The 19,765-nt window shown below is 41.9% G+C and overlaps 1 protein-coding gene across 1 annotated transcript in view; it reads right to left on the bottom strand.

Moving 5' to 3' along the window:
- Positions 1–19,765, bottom strand: part of CEP350 (centrosomal protein 350) — a 142,691-nt gene that overhangs the window by 86,537 nt on the left and 36,389 nt on the right. Inside the window, exons 6-9 of the mRNA XM_058660740.1 lie at positions 14,895–15,517; positions 9,400–9,513; positions 5,795–5,908; positions 2,036–2,182 (exon numbers count right to left, since the gene is read on the bottom strand). Of these exons, the coding sequence (XP_058516723.1) occupies positions 2,036–2,182; positions 5,795–5,908; positions 9,400–9,513; positions 14,895–15,517 (998 nt within the window). The remainder of the gene's footprint in view (positions 1–2,035; positions 2,183–5,794; positions 5,909–9,399; positions 9,514–14,894; positions 15,518–19,765) is intronic.

The following is a 19,765-nucleotide window of genomic DNA, read 5'->3' as shown; positions in this document are numbered from 1 at the left end:
CTCCCACGCAGGTGCACGATCCCAAAGCTTTGGGCTGTCCTCAACTGCTTTCCCAGGCCACAAGCAGGGAGCTGGATGGGAAGTGGAGCTGCCGGGATTAGAACCGGCGCCCGGGGCGTTCCAGGTGAGGACTTTAGCTGCTAGGCCACACCACTGGACTCAAAATAAATAAATCTTAAAAAAAAAAAAAAAAAAAAAAAAAGGCATCTTGGTTATAATTAAGGAAATGAAAAAAAAATCTTAACAACACTTTATTTTTGATTATTTGGTTGTTTGAAAGTCAGAGTTATGGAGAGAGGTAAAAGAGGGAGCTTCCATTCACTGGTTCATTGCTCGATCAGGACTGGGACAGGGCAAAGCCAGGAGCTTCCTCACAGTTTCCAGCACTGTGCAGGGCCCAAGTACCGGGGCTTCCTTCCGCTTCTTTCTAGGGGTATTAGTAAGTAGGGAGCAAAATGGGAAGTGGAGTGGCTAGGGCTGAACCAGTGTCCACATGCGATGCTTCTATCAGCAGCAACAGCAGCTTAACACGATTTGCCACAATTCCAGCCCAAGAATATTTTTAGAATACTTTTTTTTCAAAGTACTGCAAAGATCAGACTGCATCTGTCAAGTCCAAATAAAATGTTAATTTTTCTGAAACCTCTTTAACGCTGACCCATTCCACAAATACATGAAAGGGTGGCATATTTTCATGGGTTTTATCTTAGCACTCCTGAAAATTTTGTTTCTGTTTCCTGTTTGTATAGCAACAGTTATAACTGGTTATTCATAAAACTACTTTCACATTTTAATGGCATTGATAAAACAAAATTTCAAGTACTTTATTCCCATAGGTCAAGCTTTACCAGGAGTATATAAAGTCCATGATGTTTGTTATACTAGAATGCTTCTTTGTAGCCAATCGTTTTGATCTCTTGCTTATTCTGGAGCTCTACAGACTGGATAAAGCAGTACCTGCCACACAATGAGCAGTCAGCAATTATTTCCTGAATGAGTGATATACTTGCACAGTCTTCTAAGGCAGCGGTGAGGAGCATGCAGACCACTGGCCATCCAAGGCCCGTGAACTCATTTGGTCTGGCCCTGCCCGGGCAATTGCAAGCAACATTCAAAATCCAATATATCTATAGCAGGCCAATTTTAAGCTGACAATTTTGTATGGCCCATGAATGACACTATAAATGTCCAAATGGCTCTTGGCCGAAAAAGGTTCCCAACTCTGCATAATGACAGAACAAATTAAAGACAGTATGCAAAATACCAATCACTTCATCATGTAAACATTTGTTGACATGGTTTTAGAATGAGAATGCATGAGTTTATCTGCAGCACAGAGGAAAATGTAGAGGAGCAAATACAACATGTGCAGTGATTTCTATATACCGATCACACTGCAACTGTATTTCTCACTGAGTCTTCAGAGACTCAAATCCACTGAGGCAAATTTCACTGCAAAACAAGGCTGGCCTGTAGATGTTTATAGTTGTCTCCATATTTAGTGTGCATGAAAAAATGTAACTACCTATTTCAAGTAGCATTCAAGATACTTTAAAAAGAGAAAAGCAACGAATTTAAGGGCCAAATTTAATTCTGAATCCTACATTAAATCCTGTCACGCGTGGCTCTACACTCTTAAGAAAATTACTTGTCTTTCAGAGCCTGTTTCCTAACCTGTCAAGTAAAAACCCCAACTTTACCAATGTTTGCTTGTGTCTGTCTGTATATGTTGGGATCAGGCAGACTGGACTAGTTTGTCTTAATGTCCTTCCGTGAGTCTAAAAGATTTTGATTAAAATAAGTCATTGTCACTCAGAGAGTCAGCTAAGCATAATAATAACCCGAGTCCTTAGGAAACCTGACAACACCTACATGGAGACTATCCACAGACTCGCACAACATTTGGTTTTCTTTCAGCTAAATTCACAACTATAAAACAGTGTACTACAGCATTCTCAACAGTATTTTAACCTTCTCTAAGTACACACACGAGCAAGTTTTGTGTTTCTCAAGAGCAGTAATGACAGCCACTCACCAACGTTAGCAGTCCTTTCTCTTCCGTTCCTGTCACCTGATGCTCTTCTTTGCTCTTGGTGCTCCACTTTAGGTGCAGGTCCCAGGATCTTCTTCACTAACTTCTGTCCATCTCGCCAAGAAGATGTACTTATCAGACGACTACTACCTAAAATACATATATATTATACTGGATTTAAAACTTTAGCTCTAACAAGTTCAGGTATTATAATTAATTAGTGTTATCATTTGCTAGGGTAAAATATAACTTTTTTATTCTTTTTCTTATTATCATTTTACGATACGGTTCCATAGGCCCTGGGATTTCTCTTATCCCCTACCCTGATCCCTCCCCCATCACCGAGTTCCCCTATGTTATTACTATAGTACAGTTCCTCATACACAGTCATATGTCCATCATTGCGGGCACTGACAATGGCAGAGAGTCCAGCATTGTATTATCAAGATAAAATAAACAGTTTCGGTGGAAGTCCATCTTTGTCTGCAAGTAAAGATGCATACTGCATTGTATACTAACATCTGGATATGATAGTTTCCATTACACAGTCACTATACATCCCCTTAAACGAAAAGCCACAATACAAAAACAACAACAGGAAGAAAAATGGAAATTTACAATGCCATGAAGTTAAATTACATGCTGCAAGATATGACAGTCTTCATTACACAGTTACTATACATCCCCTTAAATGAAAAGCCACAAAACAAAATCAACAGGAAGAAAAAAAAGAAATTAACAACACCATGAAGTTAAATAACATGCTACTGAATGACTAATATGCCGCTGAAAAAATGAGAAAATCAAGAACCTTCTTGAAGAAAATGCTTCTGTATGATCTATGAGTCATTCAAGAATTTAATCAGAAGAAAGTGTTTTGAAGAGGTGAAACTAACAAAAAAATCAAAATCTATGAGATATAGTTTGCGTTGATCTTTGTTGGTGAAATGTGTCTTCCGTAGGCAGCAAATAGATGGGTTTTGTTTTTTACTCCAGTGTATTATGACGTTTGATTGATGAGTTTAAGCCGTTTACATTCAGGGTTAATACGAATAGGTGTTAATTTAGTCCTGACATTTTAGCAATGGGTTGTTCATTAATTTAGTCTTTCGTTGTTATTTTACTGGGATGTTCTTCGCATTTGCCCTTGGTTTTGTTGGGTGCTATTCCTCTTCTCTGTCAAGAGAACATCTTTAAGTATCATTTGTAGGTCAGGTTTGGAAGAGGCATATTCTTTTCATTTTTCTTCAGTGTGGAAGAATTTTATTTCATTTTCAAAGACAAAGGAAAGTTTTGCTGGGTACGTTATTCTGGGCTGACAATTTTTTGCTTTTAGAATCTGGAATATGTTGCTCCATTCTCTTCTTGCCTGTAGAGTTTTCTGTGAGAGGTCTCCTTGTTAGTTTAATTGGCATTCTTTTATATGTCAGTTCATTTTTTTCACATGCAAAAGGGTCTTTTAAGGTTTTTTTTTTTAAATATTTATTTATTTTTGTTACAAAGTCAGATATACAGAGAGGAGGAGAGACAGAGAGGAAGATCTTCCATCCGATGATTCACTCCCCAAGTACCCGCAATGGCCGGTACTGCGCCAATCTGAAGCCAGGAACCAGGAACCTCTTCCGGGTCTCCCACACGGGTGCAGGGTCCCAAAGCTTTGGGCCGTCCTCAACTGCTTTCCCAGGCCACAAGCAGGGAGCTGGATGGGAAGTGGAGCTGCCGGGATTAGAACTGGCGCCCATATGGGTTCCCGGGGCGTTCCAGGTGAGGACTTCAGCCGCGCCAGGCCCCGCACAGGACTCTCAAGCTGGGGGGTAAGGTGTGTAGTCATTTTCGGGTGCCGGAGAGTGCTTCCGGGGAGACGCACACCCAGCCATGAGAGTCAGCGCTGTCAGGACTCTGGTCCATACTCTTCCTTCAGGTGTTTCTCTGCTGGCCAATCAGCTGGGAGCAATACACAACACAAAGTCCGCGGGCCACTGTGGCCAGGCAAGCAACAGGCCAGGCAAGGCAGAGCAAACAGAAGCAGTGCTTGCCTTTGCTGCTCTACTAACATACTGCTTATTGAATTGTAAGTTTTAAAAAAAAAAAAAAAAAGACAAAACCTACTTTGTGTCAGGAATCCCAGGATTCATCCCCTTAATCAAACAATTCAAGTAACAGGATCTACAGGACAGAAATAATCCCGAAGAAGGAAAACATGAAACTAAATTATTACCATTGTAAATGACAACTTCCATTAGAAACAGCAGAAATGTTCTTATGCAAAGATGCCAAAAAATAAAATTCTATACACACAAAAAAATGCATAATCAGAACTGATTACCTCACACTAATATAATTTAAGACTTCTATAAAAAATAAAAATAGATATTGAGATTTAATTATTGGGCCCGGCGGCGTGGCCTAGCAGCTAAAGTCCTCTCCCTGAACGCACCCCAGGATCCCATATGGACGCCGGTTCTAATCCCGGCAGCTCCACTTCCCATCCAGCTCCCTGCTTGTGGCCTGGGAAGGCAGTTGAGGACGGCCCAATGCATTGGGACACTGCACCCGCGTGGGAGACCCGGAAGAGGTTCCAGGTTCCCGGCTTCGGATCGGCGCAGCACCGGCCCGTTGCGGCTCACTTGGGGAGTGAATCATCGGATGGAAGATCTTCCTCTCTGTCTCTCCTCCTCTGTGTATATCTGGCTGTAATAAAATGATTAAATCTTTAAAAAAAAAAAAGATTTAATTATTTCAGGGTAGTTATTTGCTTTTAATAATGTCTATCGCTCTAATACTATTTTACTATATTTGTAACCAAAGCCATTCTATTTAAAGATTTTTTAAGATGAATTAAATTTAAAAGTACAGTTTGAAAACATCAAGTATAAAAAGATGAATCATGAGACCACCTTGTGGCTTAGTAGGACAAGCTGCTACATTTCGTCATCTGCAAACCATATGGGAGCAAGTTCAAGTCTTGGCTGCTACCCTGTGATCCATCTCCTGGTAAGGCACTTGGCGAAAGCAGCAGAGGATAGCAATGACCTCTGTACCTACAGCAGACTGGGAAGATACACTGGCATGGCCTGACCACCAGTGCGGCCACTTCAGGAGTGAACCAGCAGACAGAACCTCCTTCTGTTTCTGCTGTGTGTAATTCTGCCTTTCTAACAAACAAACAAACAACTCTTTGAAAGAAAAGGGGCGGGGGAGGTTACAGAGGTGGTATGAGCGAGACTAAGTCTCCATCTTGAGAGCCGGCAACCATAAGGACGCTGGTCAAGTTCCAGCTGTGCTATTTCCCTGGGAACGCGGTGAGGATGACCCTAGACCCTGGACACCTGCAGCCACGCGGGCAATCCTACGGCAGGTCCTGGTCCCTGGTTCTGGGGTTCAGACTGGCCCAACTCTAGCCACTGTGGACTTGCGGGCAGTGAAACAGCGGATGGAAGATATTCTCAAGCCCTCTCTCTCACTCTTGTTCCTTCTCTCTTTCTGTAACTCTGCCTTTCAAATAAAAATTTTGTAAAAGTGAATATTTTTTCAAAGATGAGTTATATACATGATTATGTGAACATATATATATAAAGCTTAGAAAATGACTCACTTCAAATATGTTCAGTTCATTCTGTCTTTAAACTTCAACACAGACACAAAATATATTCAATCTTGGTGCCAAACAATAAAAACAGTTGGTGAAAGACATTTATATCCATATATACACTCTTTCAGAAATAGATAACTTCAGGTTGGACATGATAATGAAAAACTCACCTGTTTTGCATTCAGGACTTGATAACTGTGTTCCCTTTTGGATTTTTCGTACTGGCTTGACGACTTTCTTCTCCTTAATTTTTTCTGCAGGTTTCTCTTTTACAGAGATATCATCTGAGGAGCAGAAACGTTTACAGCAAATCTGACAATGATTCACACCAAACCAACCATCCTCCCTAAGTAAGAAAAGAAACCCAGCATGCTACTAGTTCCCCACTTTCACCCTTGCTCTGCCTCCAGGTTTCGTCTACTCAAAAATGTTAACAAGAAAACCCCCCAAATAAACAACTATATGCTTATCTGAGCAGTATAACCAAATAGCTCATTATCTAGCTGTCTTAGTAAAAACAAGGTCATTTCTTTATCAACTATATCCACACTATATACACTACCCTCCCACTAATGTCTTAGTGACCATTTTGGTTATCAGACTGTCACTATCACTGGTTCAGTGAGTTGACACTTGCTGAGTCAACTAACTATCTTATTAATGATGGCCTCAAAGCTTGAGAACAGTGATGCTGGAAATTTGAATATAACAGAGAGAAGCTGCAAAATGCTGCCCTTAAAGGAAAAGCTAAAAGTCCTCAACCTCAGTGGGCGAAATCATACGCTGAAGCTGCTGAGATTCAGGTTATTATTAATTCTCTACTGTGCCCATTTATAACTTTTCACAGGTATGTCGAGGTAGTGCAGCTGGGGTTCTGCACTATTCTGCACTCAGGCGTCCTCTGGGCTTAGGCAGTGCCCCTCAGATGTGGCCTAGTGAAGGACCAAGTGCAGAAAGCACTAGTGGCTGGCGTGGCACAGCACATCGAAGTCACTGCTTGTGACACCAGCATCCCATATGGCTGTCACCTAGGAAGTGAACCAGTAAATGGAACATCTCTTTCTCTGTTTCTCCCTCTACATGTAAATCTGCCTCTTAAATAAATAAGTAAATCTTTACCAAAAAGGAGAGAGAGAAAGAAAGGAGAGAGAGAAAGGAGAGAAGGAAAGGAAGGAAAAAAGGAGGGAGGGAGACCAAAACAAAAGCCACATAACTGCATGTATAGAAACTCAGAGGTAAGTCCTTGCATTCTTATTTTACAATGTCTACATAATAGCTTTGAAAAATACTCACTGCAGCATACATCAAGCAGGCATTTTTCTTACCATTATGTAAGTAAAATATGCTAAAATATTACACATAAATTATTACTCAGTGATATTCTAAAAATCCTGCCTAAAGGTGTGTAGAAATTTGAAAATTTAGCCTCAATTATAGATCTAAATAAAGTTATTTCAAAATACATGCATTATGGAAATGGCAGAAAAATTATGTGTAAAGGGCCCTAAAATAGGAGGAAAACCTAGTGTTTAAGTGTGAGTGGAATGATCAAAGACAAGAGTAACAGAGATTAGCATAAAAAAAGAATCAGATCATGCAGGATTTTATGAGCCATTGTTACAGGGAATATCAGGTATTAAGAGTAACACAGGAAGTTTTGGAGCAAGGAAGTTACATGGTCTAAACTAAATGTTAGCAAGCTTACTCCAACAGTTACGATAAAAATAGGCTCATTCAATGGAAGAAAGGCAGAAGGAAAGAGACCAGTTAGGCTATTGCAGTAATAAAGGCAAGACTGTGATGGTGGCTTGCTTCTGGGTGGTAGTGATGAGGGTAGCAAGGAAGAAGTAACTAGTCACATGAAATGTTGTTGATAAGCAAGAAGAGAAATGAGTATTAAATAAGGCATTTAACATAGATAATATTCATAACAGTAGTCCACCAAGAAATAGGGACAAATTTTTAATGGAAAGTATTGGAGAGAAACAGAGGAGGATAAGGAATACATTCCAACTTTTTGCAGTTTTGCTTTAAATGCAAGGAAGAAACAAGGCACTAACTGAAGAAAAGTAGGGCTAACACAGAGATTTATGATGGATGATAACCAGTATCTCAAACTGCAGCTCTGCTGGTGGGCATGACTTGGAAGATAAGGACAATTTAATGATGCAAAAAGAAGGAAGCAGGTCTGAAGTAGCATGCTTTAAAACATAGAGCAAATGGAATATAAAACACAATTAGACGAACTGGTCTTCACGGGAGCAGAGTTTATCCATCCTAATAAGAGGCAAGGCAGAATGTAACAAGGAAACCAATTTAGGAGTTCTTCGATGGGCAGCACTGTGGCATAGTGGGTGAGCACATGAAGCCACAGCTAACAGTAGAATCTCCTATACATGCCAATCCAGGTCCTGGCTGCTTCACTGTTGATCCAGCTCTCTTTTATTAGTTTGTTAAAGATTTACTTATTTTTATTGGAAAGACAGATCCACAGAGAGAAGGAGGAGAGACAGAAAGAGCCTTCATCCACTGGTTCACTCCCCAAGTGGCAACAACAGCCAGAGCTGAGCTGATCTGAAACCAGGAACCAGAAGCTTCTTCCAGGTCTCCCATATAGGTGTGCAGGGTCCCAAGGCTTTGGGCCGTCCTCGACTGCTTTCCCAGGCCATAAGCAGGGAGCTGGATGGTGAGTGGAACAGGCAGGACATGAACCAGTGCCCAAATGGGAAAGGGGAGGATTACTCAATCAAGTCAACATAGACCTAAACCAGGTAGCCTCACGTAAGATGTAGGCATCACAAACAGTGGCTTAGCCTACTGTGCCATCAAACCCACCCACTAGCTCTGAGCTTAGTTACTACACTACGTTTCCTCTCCATATGAAAAAAAATAACATCAACCCTCTTGAATACAGTTTTAATAACAATATGAAACTGGACTGCACACTTAATGCCACAACATGTATTAGTAAAATCTGCATGGGGGCTTACTGGAAAGACCTCAGCCTTAAGAAATCAGAATTGGTTACTAAATCTTTGTCTTCAGTTCTTAACTACTCCAGACAACCCTGAGAAGGCAACTCTGAGTCTCCACTTCCTCAACTATAAAAATACAGAAGACTGAGTACCACACATTTCTTCTGGAGTTAGATTAGGTATTTAATAAATAGGAATATTATTTCTTCTCGGGCTTGGCGGCGTGGCCTAGTGGCTAAGGTCCTCGCCTTGATCCCATATGGCCACTGGTTCTAATCCCGGCAGCTCCACTTCCTCTCTATCTCTCCTCCTCTCAGTATATCTGACTTTGCAATGAAAATAAAATAAATCTTTAAAAAAAAAAAAAAAGAAAGAAAGACATTTAAAAAAAAGAAAAGAAAAAGAAAAAAAATATTCTTTCTTCTCATTTCCCTCCCAATATCCTCTGGGTTCCTATTTCCACCTTTGCAACACTATTCCCTTCCTATAACACTTTCCTTTCTGTATCTTGCAATAATGTAACTCTTACAGGCTACCTATCAAATTACTGATCACTTCAAAGATCTTCACATCAAGCAGTCCAGACACTCTGTTTAAAAAAAGCTTGGTTTCTGTCCCAACAGACACACAGAGACTAATTTTAACCCTGGAATAGAACACAGAAGCAAAGACAGCCTCATAATTCAAACCACTACTATTTTAGTTAGAAAAGTACCCTTATTTTGATGACAACCTCATGTTCAAATACCATGAATTAAATGGTATGCATGATAATACTCGAAACATAAAAAGCTCCTCACCTGCCAACTGAAGTGCTAAGTCTCGATACAGTTCTCTACTCATGTTCTGGAACTCGGCCTCCTGCCACACTCTTCCATCAGGTGTTCGAATTCTTGTCTCTGAAGGGTTGAAACCTAATATTTATCAACAACAGAGAATATTCTTACCAAAGTTGGTTTTTAAGATTTTTAGCCTGTCTAAGTGATATATAATAAAACACAAAATCCATTCTTTTTAAAATGTAAAATACACTAGTGTTCACTATATTCAGGAAGTTACACAGCTATCTCCATCACCAATTCCAGACCATTCATCACCATGAAAAGCAACTTCCTGGCTATTAGTGGCCAACATTCACACGAACCATTCCGTCCCTAGCAACTACCAATCTACTTTCCATCTTTATGGATTTGCCTGTTTTGGACATTTCATTTAAATGGAATCACACAGCAAGTAGTCTTTTTTCCTGGCTTACTTCATTCTGCACCTTATTTTCAAGGTTCAATCGTCATGTAACATTTTTCAACATTTCATTACCTAGGGGTACTCTGCAGCATGGACACACCGACATCTTGTTTATCCATCATCAACTGACGGATATTTGTACTGCTTCAACTGTTTGGATATTATTAACAAAGCTGTCACGAACATTCCTGGCTATGTTTTTAGCAATCATGTTTTCAATTCACTAGAGTACTACAACACAGGTGCAGAGTCGCTGGGTCATGTTAAAGCTATATTTAACCTCTGGAAATGCTGCCAAACTGTCTGGAAAAGCAGCCGTATCATTTCTCACATTCTCACCAGCAATGTACAAAGGTTCTGATTTGTCCACATCCCCATCAATACTGTTACTGTCTATCTGTTATAAATAAAAGCCAAACTAATAAAGTAGCATCTCACTGTAGTTTTTGCATTAATTCTTCGTAACTAATGATGTTGAGTAGATTTATAAGCCTTAAAGAAAAAAATGCACAATTAGCTACTAAAAAGTTGACACAATTACTTAAAAAATCACATACAAAATCAAATGATGAAAGAATGTAAATCATAAATTGCATATTTCAGATACAAATTATCCTTCTCAAGATTAAAAAAGAGACAAACACTACTCATTACTCTTGTCTTTGAACACAGGCATTAGTGGTTACCATCTGTCTGTTTTTGCCCAAGGCTGAACAAACGGACAAGCTATTGTCTAGAAGCACAAAATGTACCAAGAGTGAAAAACAGGTATTTAAAACATACTGTTTAGTGTTTCAAGAAACATCATGCATATGCTATTTCCTGGAAATTATCATATTGTTCACTATAAATTCATCACAACTCTTTTAGAAAAATATATTGAAGGTCTGGCATGACGGTTCAGCGGCTAAATCTTCGCCTTGTATCTGCCAGGATCCCATATGCATACTGGTTCATATTCCTGCTTGTGGCCTGGGAAAGCAGTAAAGGACAGTCCAGCGTCTTGGAACCCTGCACGTGCATGGAGACCTTGAAGAAGCTCCTGGCTCCTGGCTTTGGATCAGCTCAGCTCCAGCCGTCGCAGCCACTTATGGGGAGTGAATCAACAGATGGAAACTCTTTCTATCTTCCTTCTCTCTGTAAATCTGTCTTTTCAATAAAACTAAATTAACCTTTAAAAAATACTTTATCTTTGCTAAGAAATTTAGCTAGAGGATGAGCAGAACTCTCCCCAAGTTACAACAAAATTTTGCAGTTATTCAGCAAGTCTCTGGGCAAGTGGAGACTCCAAGGTAGACTATGTCAGCCAATGGACCTTGGAAGGATTTCTTCCTCAACCTTGGAGCAATGAAATCAACAGCATCTCAGAACTACTGAAACCACTTGAGCAGCACCCTGAGAGCATGCTCTACACTGGGGATCCTGGGATGACGTGGGTGGCCATCCTTCATCCCGGGTACTGACCTGGTTAGGATGTTGGGTGTGGCCCCTTCCCTTCTCTCCCTCCTTCCCCAAGATACAGGAAAAAGAAAATTAAAAACAAATCATCCCATCCATTTTCCCCTATTCCTCAACCCTTCCCACCATAAATAGTAGTCCATGTGGGCATGCATCCTTCTGAACTATAGAAACATCATCAAAAATAAAATTAGAAACAAAAATTTGCAATCATTGTCCAGTCCAGCTTCCCTGGGGTAAGCACAAGGCACTGGTACAAATGTGAAAAGATGTCCCTTCTAATCCATGCCTTTTTTTATACACATTTTATTATTATTGCTATCATTTCATGATACAGCTCCATATTCCCTTATCCCCTACCCAGTACCCTCCCCCACCACCTAGTTCCTCTACATCATTACTAAAGTATAGTTCTTCATACACAGTCATATGTCCATCATTGCGGGCATGGACAATGGCAGAGAGTCCAGTACCCTATTGTTAAGATATAGTAAACAGTTTCATTGCAAGTCCATCTTTGACTGGAAACAGAAAAGCATACCACACTGCATCCTCACATCTGGATGTTAGTCTCCATTTCACAGCTACTGTACACCCCCTTAAATGAAAAGTCATGATACAAAATCAACAACAGAAAGAAAAATAGAAATTTACAATGCCATGAAGTTAAATGACATGTTACTAGATATGACAGTCTCCAAAGCATGTTATTTAACTTTTTGGTGTTGTTAATTTCTTTTTTCTCCCTGATGTTGATTTTGTTTTGTGGCTCTTCATTTAAGGGGATGTACAGTAGCTGTGTAATGGCGATTGTCATATCTAGTAACATGTCATTTAACTTCATGGCACTGTAAATTTCTATTTTTCTTTCTAATCCATGCCTTTTAAAAGTTAGAATAATGGACAAGAAATTCACTCCACCCCAAAAAGAAAGAATTCACTCCTCTAAAACACACACCCTGACCATCATCACATCAAGTCGTCTCTGTGCCCGAGTGTATGCATGCTGCTGTGTTAGCACACCCTGTCACGGCCATTGCGCCCTGGGCCTCCTTATGCTTGATGGCTCACCAGCAGCGCTCACTGTGCTCTGACGGGGGCGAGACCAGCACACGGGGAGGCTGCACCAGCCTCACAGGCTTGTTCTGCTCACACTTCCACCAGCAAGGAACCACAGCCAGGAAGTAGCCAGCCGCTTCACAAAGCTTTATCACCACAAAATTAAAGAAAAAGGAAGGGGGGGGGGTCTTGGCATGATAGCCTAGTAGCTAAAGTTCTCGCTTGGCAAGCAGCAGGATCCCATATGGTGGCCGGTTCTTTTTTTTTTTTTTTAAGATTTATTTATTTTTATTGGAAAGGCGGATAAACAGAGGAGGAGAGGCAGAGAGAAAAATCTTCCGTCCGATGATTCACTCCCCAAGTGACCGCAACGGCGGGTACTCGCCAATCTGGAGCCAGGTTCCAGGAGCTCTTCCATGTCTCCCATGCGGGTGTAGGGTCCCAAGGCTTTGGGCCATTCTCAACTGCTTTCCCAAGCCACAAGCAGGAAGCTGGATGGGAAGCAGGACCGCCAGGATGGACGCCGGTTCTAATCCCGACCGCCTCGCTTTCCATCCTGCTCCCTGTCTGTAGCCTGGGAAAGCAGTAGAGGACGGCCCAAAGCCTTGGGACCTTGCATCCACGTCAGAGACCTAGAAAAAGCTCCTGGCTCATGGCTTTGGATCAACTCAGCTCCAACCATTGCAGCCAATTGGGGAGTGAACCAGCAGACAGAAGATCTTCCTCTCTGTATATCTGACTTTCCAATAAAAATAAATATTTTTTTAAAGTGATCTATTTTCTCAAAGTCTGCAATCTACCTGTTAAATACAATTTTTTCAGCTCATCGTAACAGATTTCTGCTTGCTTCACGATCAGCACATCATTAAACAGCATGTGTCCACCGCAACTCTCAAGGAGCCACCTTCTGAACATATACTCAAGGTCTTCACTTGGATCTTCACGCAGATTTTTCTTTTTCTCTATTTTTTCAGGAACTTCTGTTCATCCCTTCCCTACACAGAGCTAACATTTCATGCTCTGTGTCTCTACTTCACAGACCGTGGTCATTCCACATTCTTACAATATCTGACACACCACTGTCCAGTTCCTCCACTGACTTTCTCTGCTGGTATCTGTCTCAGTTCAGATCAACAGTCACGCTTCCTCTTTTTCTTTTCAGTTTCTCATAAGGGTATCTGCAGGTATCTTTCAGAGTTTCAGGATCTTTGTATCACAGAGCAGAGGATATCCAAAGCACAGGAAGTGATGCATGTAGGTCTTGGCCTAGGAAAGCAGCTGACCCAAGTCTTTGGGCCCCTGCACACACATGGGAGACCTGAAGGAGCTCCTGGCTCCCGAGTGTGGCGTGCCACAGCCCTAGCTATTGCAGCCAATTGGGTTTGAGTCGGTGAATAGTAGGTATCTCTCTAACAGTGCCTTTCAAATAAATTTTAGTTTTAAAAAAAAGAATACAATATTTTAAGATGTCTTTTAATCTACACTGTTGGGAGAAACACAGTTCTCCACTGCTGAAAAAACAAATCCGTCAAGACACTGGTGTAATGTGTGTAAATATGTGTGCATCTACATAAATGTATAAATGTGTGTGTACATGAAGTGTGTCTATGTGTGTATGTATATGTACATATAGATTTATATACAGGAACGTATATTTATGATGCACAAAATGATAAAGTTTAAGGTGAAGAAAACACAAACATACGATGGATGATCTTTCTGTCTCTCCTTTCTGTAAATCTGCCTTCCAAATAAAAATAAATAAATTTTTTTAAAAACTTAATTATTAAAGCATGAATTCATATAAACCATTTAAATTCTCCCTTAATGGACTAACCTTTGGTATTTCAAAAGTTTCACTGGTAAACACATAAATTACATTTAATAGCTCTGGCACAGAGCAGAAACCACTTGGGGAATCACTATGTCGTCAGCACCAACAAGAACATCTGACCATTGGCTACATGTTCTGCCAACAACACACAAGTGGAACACAAATAACTAAAAAGGATATGAATGAGTTTTATTAAAATACACTAGACCAACTATCCCACACTGGGGTGCAGGTTCGAGCTCTGCCTCCTCCACTCCCGGTCCAGCTTCCTGCTAACGTGTATGGAAAAGTGGAGAGGGCGGCCCAGGCAATCCCTCCCCTGACACCCAGTGGGAGACTAAGGGGAAAGTTCCAGCCCCTGGCTCTGGCCTGGTCCAGCCAGTCAGTGCAGAGCCCACAGATGGCACATTCCCACTGCTTTTCCTCTCTTTCTTTCTCCATCACTCTGCTTTTCTGATAAATCTTTTTTTTTAAAAAAAAATCTAATTCCAAACTTTACTCCCAGAAACCCTGATTCAGATCCAATGTAGGACCTAGGAATCTATGCATATTTTTTAACATGTATCTTGAAATAACTTCTTAGGCAACTTTAGAAAAACTACATCCAGTTCTCAAGATGATCTCTAATTAAACACATCCTAGGAAGAAAGGGAAACAAGCAGGCAGGAGGAGAAACACAGAGACTGATTCCTTACTAACCTCTGTACGTGGGAGCAGGTGGTGCTGTGGCCACTTTCCTGACTTTCGCTGTCACTGAGTTATCAACATTAACAACCATGACTGGATGGTCAGTATGACCCAGATTCTGGCCCCGGCCATTCATTTCTTCTGAATGTTCCCACTGTTTCCTAATCCGCTCCTTGAGTCTTTCCAGTTTGACATCATGTTGTCGCCTCTTTAAAATGTCTAATCTTTGGGAACTGCAAGTACTAGCAGAAGATGGAGAAGAGTCAGTTGACCTTAACACTTTTGGATCCATGTCATGGCCCGTGTCGTTCACAGAAGGCTTCAAACTGTTCTCATTTCCTTTTGCTCTAATAGGCATGTCTTCCTCAGTTCTCACAGGAGCACCCACCTTAATCAAACATTCGGAATTTTGCAATGCATCAATTGCTGATCGATCATTTAAAAACCTTACAACTGTATCATTAATGGCAAAGGATTGAGAGCTCTCAAAATCACAGCAATGTATATTCTGTTCTTCTCGATTGTTTATTGTCCGGTTCCCACTCTCAGCCTTTTCTTCATTAACATCTAAACAATACACACGTTTTGAATCCAGATAGCTGGGACTTAAATTGGAAGGTGCACCAAGGATTTCCCTATAATGAAAAATAAGCTTTGTTACTACAGTTAATAACAATACTCTATGTAACAATGTAAGTAAAGTATACATTTGAAATATTCTTACCATAAAACAATGACATATGTGTGAGGTAATACATATGAGTATTTATTTGATCTCTGTTATCAAAATGTGTAAATTCTTACTTTTTGACATTTTTCCTAAAGATTTACTTCATTTACTTGAAAAGCACAGTAACAGAAAGAGGGGAGAGACAGACAGTTCTTCAGTCTATTGAATCACTGCTCAAGTGGTCATGATTGCTGAAGTTAGGAACCCAGAACTCCATCCATGTCTACCACGTGGGTGCAGGAACCCAAGAACTTCACTGATTTTCCAGGCCCATTAACAGGGACTTGATTAGTGCCATATGGATGCTAGTATAACAGGTAGCAGCTTCTTCCAGGTCTCCCAAGTGCATCCAGGGTTCAAAGGTTTTGTGTCATCCTCTACTGTTTTCCTAGGCCACAAGCAATGACCTGGATAAAGAAGTGGAGCAGCCAGGACATGAACCAGCACCCGTATGGGATCCTGGCACTTGCAAGGTGAAGGTTTAGTCACTGAGCCATCCTGCCAGGCCCACTTGTCTAACTTCAAAATAAGGCCAATTTAACAGATGGAAGTTGGAAATAAAGTGAAAGTACTGTGAATATTTTTCATCAAGTAAATGTGGTTAGTAAAACTAACCTCTCTTAACCACGGAATACTTCTGGTTGTTTTAAACCATGAAAAGCATATCTACAAACTCAGGGCTAAACAACCAAGCAAAGGCTGGGTAGAGCCTCAGTATTCATCACACTGTTCATACTATCTGCTCATAAAAACACCAGCAAATGTCCTCCGTCACGTGTAACTTTTAGTCTATGTAACGTTTTAATACACTTCACTGTAGAAAAGCTATTAAAAGAGATGAGCGTAGACAGCCTATGGCCATGAGGAGAGTACATGAATCATGAAACGACCATCACATAAATGTAATACCAGTGTGCACTACAATGCTTGAGACAGCAGCCACTCTCCACATGTGGATGTCCTAAATGAGATGCTGAAACACAGCTACATGCTTGATTTTAAAACTTTAGCAATATAAAACAAGCTTTTTGTGTATGACTTATTGAAAATTTATTTGAAAATTTAAATTATATGTGTGGCTTGGATTAATGACTATTACACAGCACTAATCTACATTATTTCACATAAAGGCATTAAAAACACAAATACCAAAAAAATCCTTAAAACCCAAGCCACATGGGCCTGGCGCCTAGTGGCTCAAGTCCTTGCCTTGAATGCACTGGGATCCCATATAGGCACCGGTTCTAATCCCGGCAGCTCCACTTCCCATCCAGCTCCCTGCTTGTGGCCTGGGAAAGCAGTCGAGGACGGCCTTGCAAATCTGCACCTGCATGGGAGACCCGGAAGAGGTTCCTGGCTCCTGGCTTCGGATCGGCGCAGCATCAGCCATTGCGGCTGCTTGGGGAGTAAATCGTCAGATGGAAGATCTTCCTATCTATCTCTCCTCCTCTCTGTATATCTGCCTTTCCAATAAAAATAAATAAATCTTAAAAAAAAAACCCAAGCCTCATTATACTATGATGTGATGTTGCATAAACACTATTGTGAGTGTGTAACCATGTGTATTCTTCCAAGGAGACAGTCCAGCTGTCATGAGATGGTCACTGAATTTGATGACTCGGAAAACGTCACACCGTTTGCGGCGGAGATGAGTCCCGCAACCACCATCCCTGTGGACAAGATGCCGGCGACTGCCAGCTAAAATCCCCCGGCTCTTGGGCTGTATCTGCCCCAGTGGTTACGACTGCCAGCTAAAATCCCCGGCTCTTGGGCTGTATCTGCCCTGTGGTTACAACAAGGAGGCTGAGCATAACGCATCTGAGCGCTGGTCTTGAGCTTCGGTCTCCTTCCTGACTACAGCTTTCTTCTAAGGCACGCTCAGAGGCACAGGTGACGGCTCAAGTAGTTATGTCACTGCTACCTCCCTGAAAGACGGAGTTCCTGGCCTCAGGCCTGGCTGTAGAGGACATCTGAAGATTGCAGTAAAGAATGGAAGCTGTCTCCTCGCTTTCCTTCTCTTCCTGTCCCTCAGTGCCCTGTCTCACAGCGGCAGAGTTCTGACCCTATCTGGATCATGACATATTTCCTGTTCCTGTGGACCCTGGCAAGTGGTCATGATAGCTCACCCGAGACTGGACTGAGTTCCCAACTCTCAGCTTTGGTCCAGCCAGCTCTGGCTGTGGGAGACATGTGAGGGGCAAACCAGCAACTAAGCTTGGTAGGTTTGTCTCTTAGAGTTTTGTCTGGCACAGCAAGTAGGACACTGACATGCTGACACTGCATGTTGGGGTGCCTGAGGTGGAGTTCTGGCCCTGCTCTCAATGGCAACGTCCTGCGCTTGCACACCCTGGGACGCAGAGCGGACAGTCTGCCGCCTGGTGGGAAAGCCAGACTTAGCTCCCAGCACCCTGCTCCAGCCAAGCTCAGCTCCACGTGCTGAGGACATCACGAGAGAGCCAGTGGCCTGGAAATCTGTCTCCGCCTTCCAAAACAAATTTATTTTTACTAATGCTCTAAGGAAGACCTCATAGGTAACATTTAGAGAATAAAATGAATAAAATGGTAGGATACACGTCATCACTCAATCTCAAAATGGGAAGGAAAAATTAACAACAAAAAATGTGAAGTGGGAGAATACGATGAAGCCCGGGTCCGGTTCCCTGCTACACTGCAGACTCCACAGTTTCCTGACAATGCACATGCTGGGCAGCAGCAGGGGAGGCCCAAGTGACCGAGGGTCCCATCAACCCAGGGAGATACGAACTGCACTCCTAGCTGTCAGCGCCAGCCAAGTCCTGCCTTAAACTCTGCAGGCATTAGGAGAATGAATCACCAAATAGGAACTTTATGTTTCTTTTGATTCTGTCCCCTAAACTAGTAAGCTATAAAAATAAATAAGTAGGGTCCAGCGACGTGGCCTAGCGGCTAAAGTCCTCGCCTTGAAAGCCCCAGGATCCCATATGGGCGCCGGTTCTAATCCCGGCAGCTCCACTTCCCATCCAGCTCCCTGTTTGTGGCCTGGGAAAGCAGTCGAGGACGGCCCAATGCTTTGGGACACTGCACCCGTGTGGGAGACCCGGAAGAGGTTCCAGGTTCCCGGCTTTGGATCGGCGCACACCGGCCGTTGCGGCTCACTTGGGGAGTGAATCATCAGATGGAAGATCTTCCTCTCTGTCTCTCCTCCTCTCTGTATATCTGGCTGTAATAAAATAAATAAATCTTTAAATAAATAAATAAATAAATAAGGCCCGGCGCAATAGCGTAGTGGTTAAAGTCCTCGCCTTGAATGCACCAGGATCCCATATGGGCGCCGGTTTGTATCCCAGCAGCCCCACTTCCCATCCAGCTCCCTGCTTGCACCTGGGAAAGCAGTCGAGGACGGCCCAAAGCCTTGGGACCCTGCACCCACGTAGAAGACCCAGAGGAGATCCTGGCTCCTGGCTCCGGATCGGCACAGCACCGGCCGTTGCAGCCACTTGGGGAGGGAATCATCGGACGGAAGATCTTGCTCTCTGTCTCTCCTCCTCTCTGTATATCTGACTTTGCAATAAAAATAAATAAATCTTTTTAAAAAACACAAAAATAAATAAGTAAATAAAGCAGGTGGTTCACCTAATGGTTAAGGTGCCAAGTGGCAAGCCGATGTGCCTTATCAAAATGTCTGTGTTTAGGTTCAAGCTCCAGATCCCAGTTCTAACTTCTGCTCACATCGAGTACATCAAGTAGCAGGTGACAGCTCAAATGGTTCAGTCCAGAGCGAGCTTCTGGCTCAGCTTCCACCCAGCCTCAGCCATCACGGGCACAGGAGAGCAGGCCAGCAGAGGGCAACTTCTCCCATGTCTCTCAAAACTTAATTTCACATAGTCTTTTGTTCACTCATACATTAAGTACTTTTTGAATATTTGGAAAACTTTCAGCACACATTTTTCAACTTCTGTAAATTGGAAATATATCAAAATAAAATGTTAAAAAAAACTACAGACTGGTATAATGGACAGAAATTGAATCAAAATATAACAGGATATGAAGATACTATGATGGAAGCTACATGCTATCATGGGATCATATATTAATTAGAATAGGAAAATACAATGAGGAGGAACAGATCTGGCCACGTTTACTGCACAAAGAGCAGTCTGCAAGCAGAGAAGGA

Source organism: Ochotona princeps, chromosome 2 (genome assembly GCF_030435755.1).
Source record: "Ochotona princeps isolate mOchPri1 chromosome 2, mOchPri1.hap1, whole genome shotgun sequence".
Classification (NCBI taxonomy): domain Eukaryota; kingdom Metazoa; phylum Chordata; class Mammalia; order Lagomorpha; family Ochotonidae; genus Ochotona; species Ochotona princeps.
The sequence above is the reverse complement of the archived record's forward strand: the minus strand, read 5'-3'. Positions and strand labels throughout refer to the sequence as shown.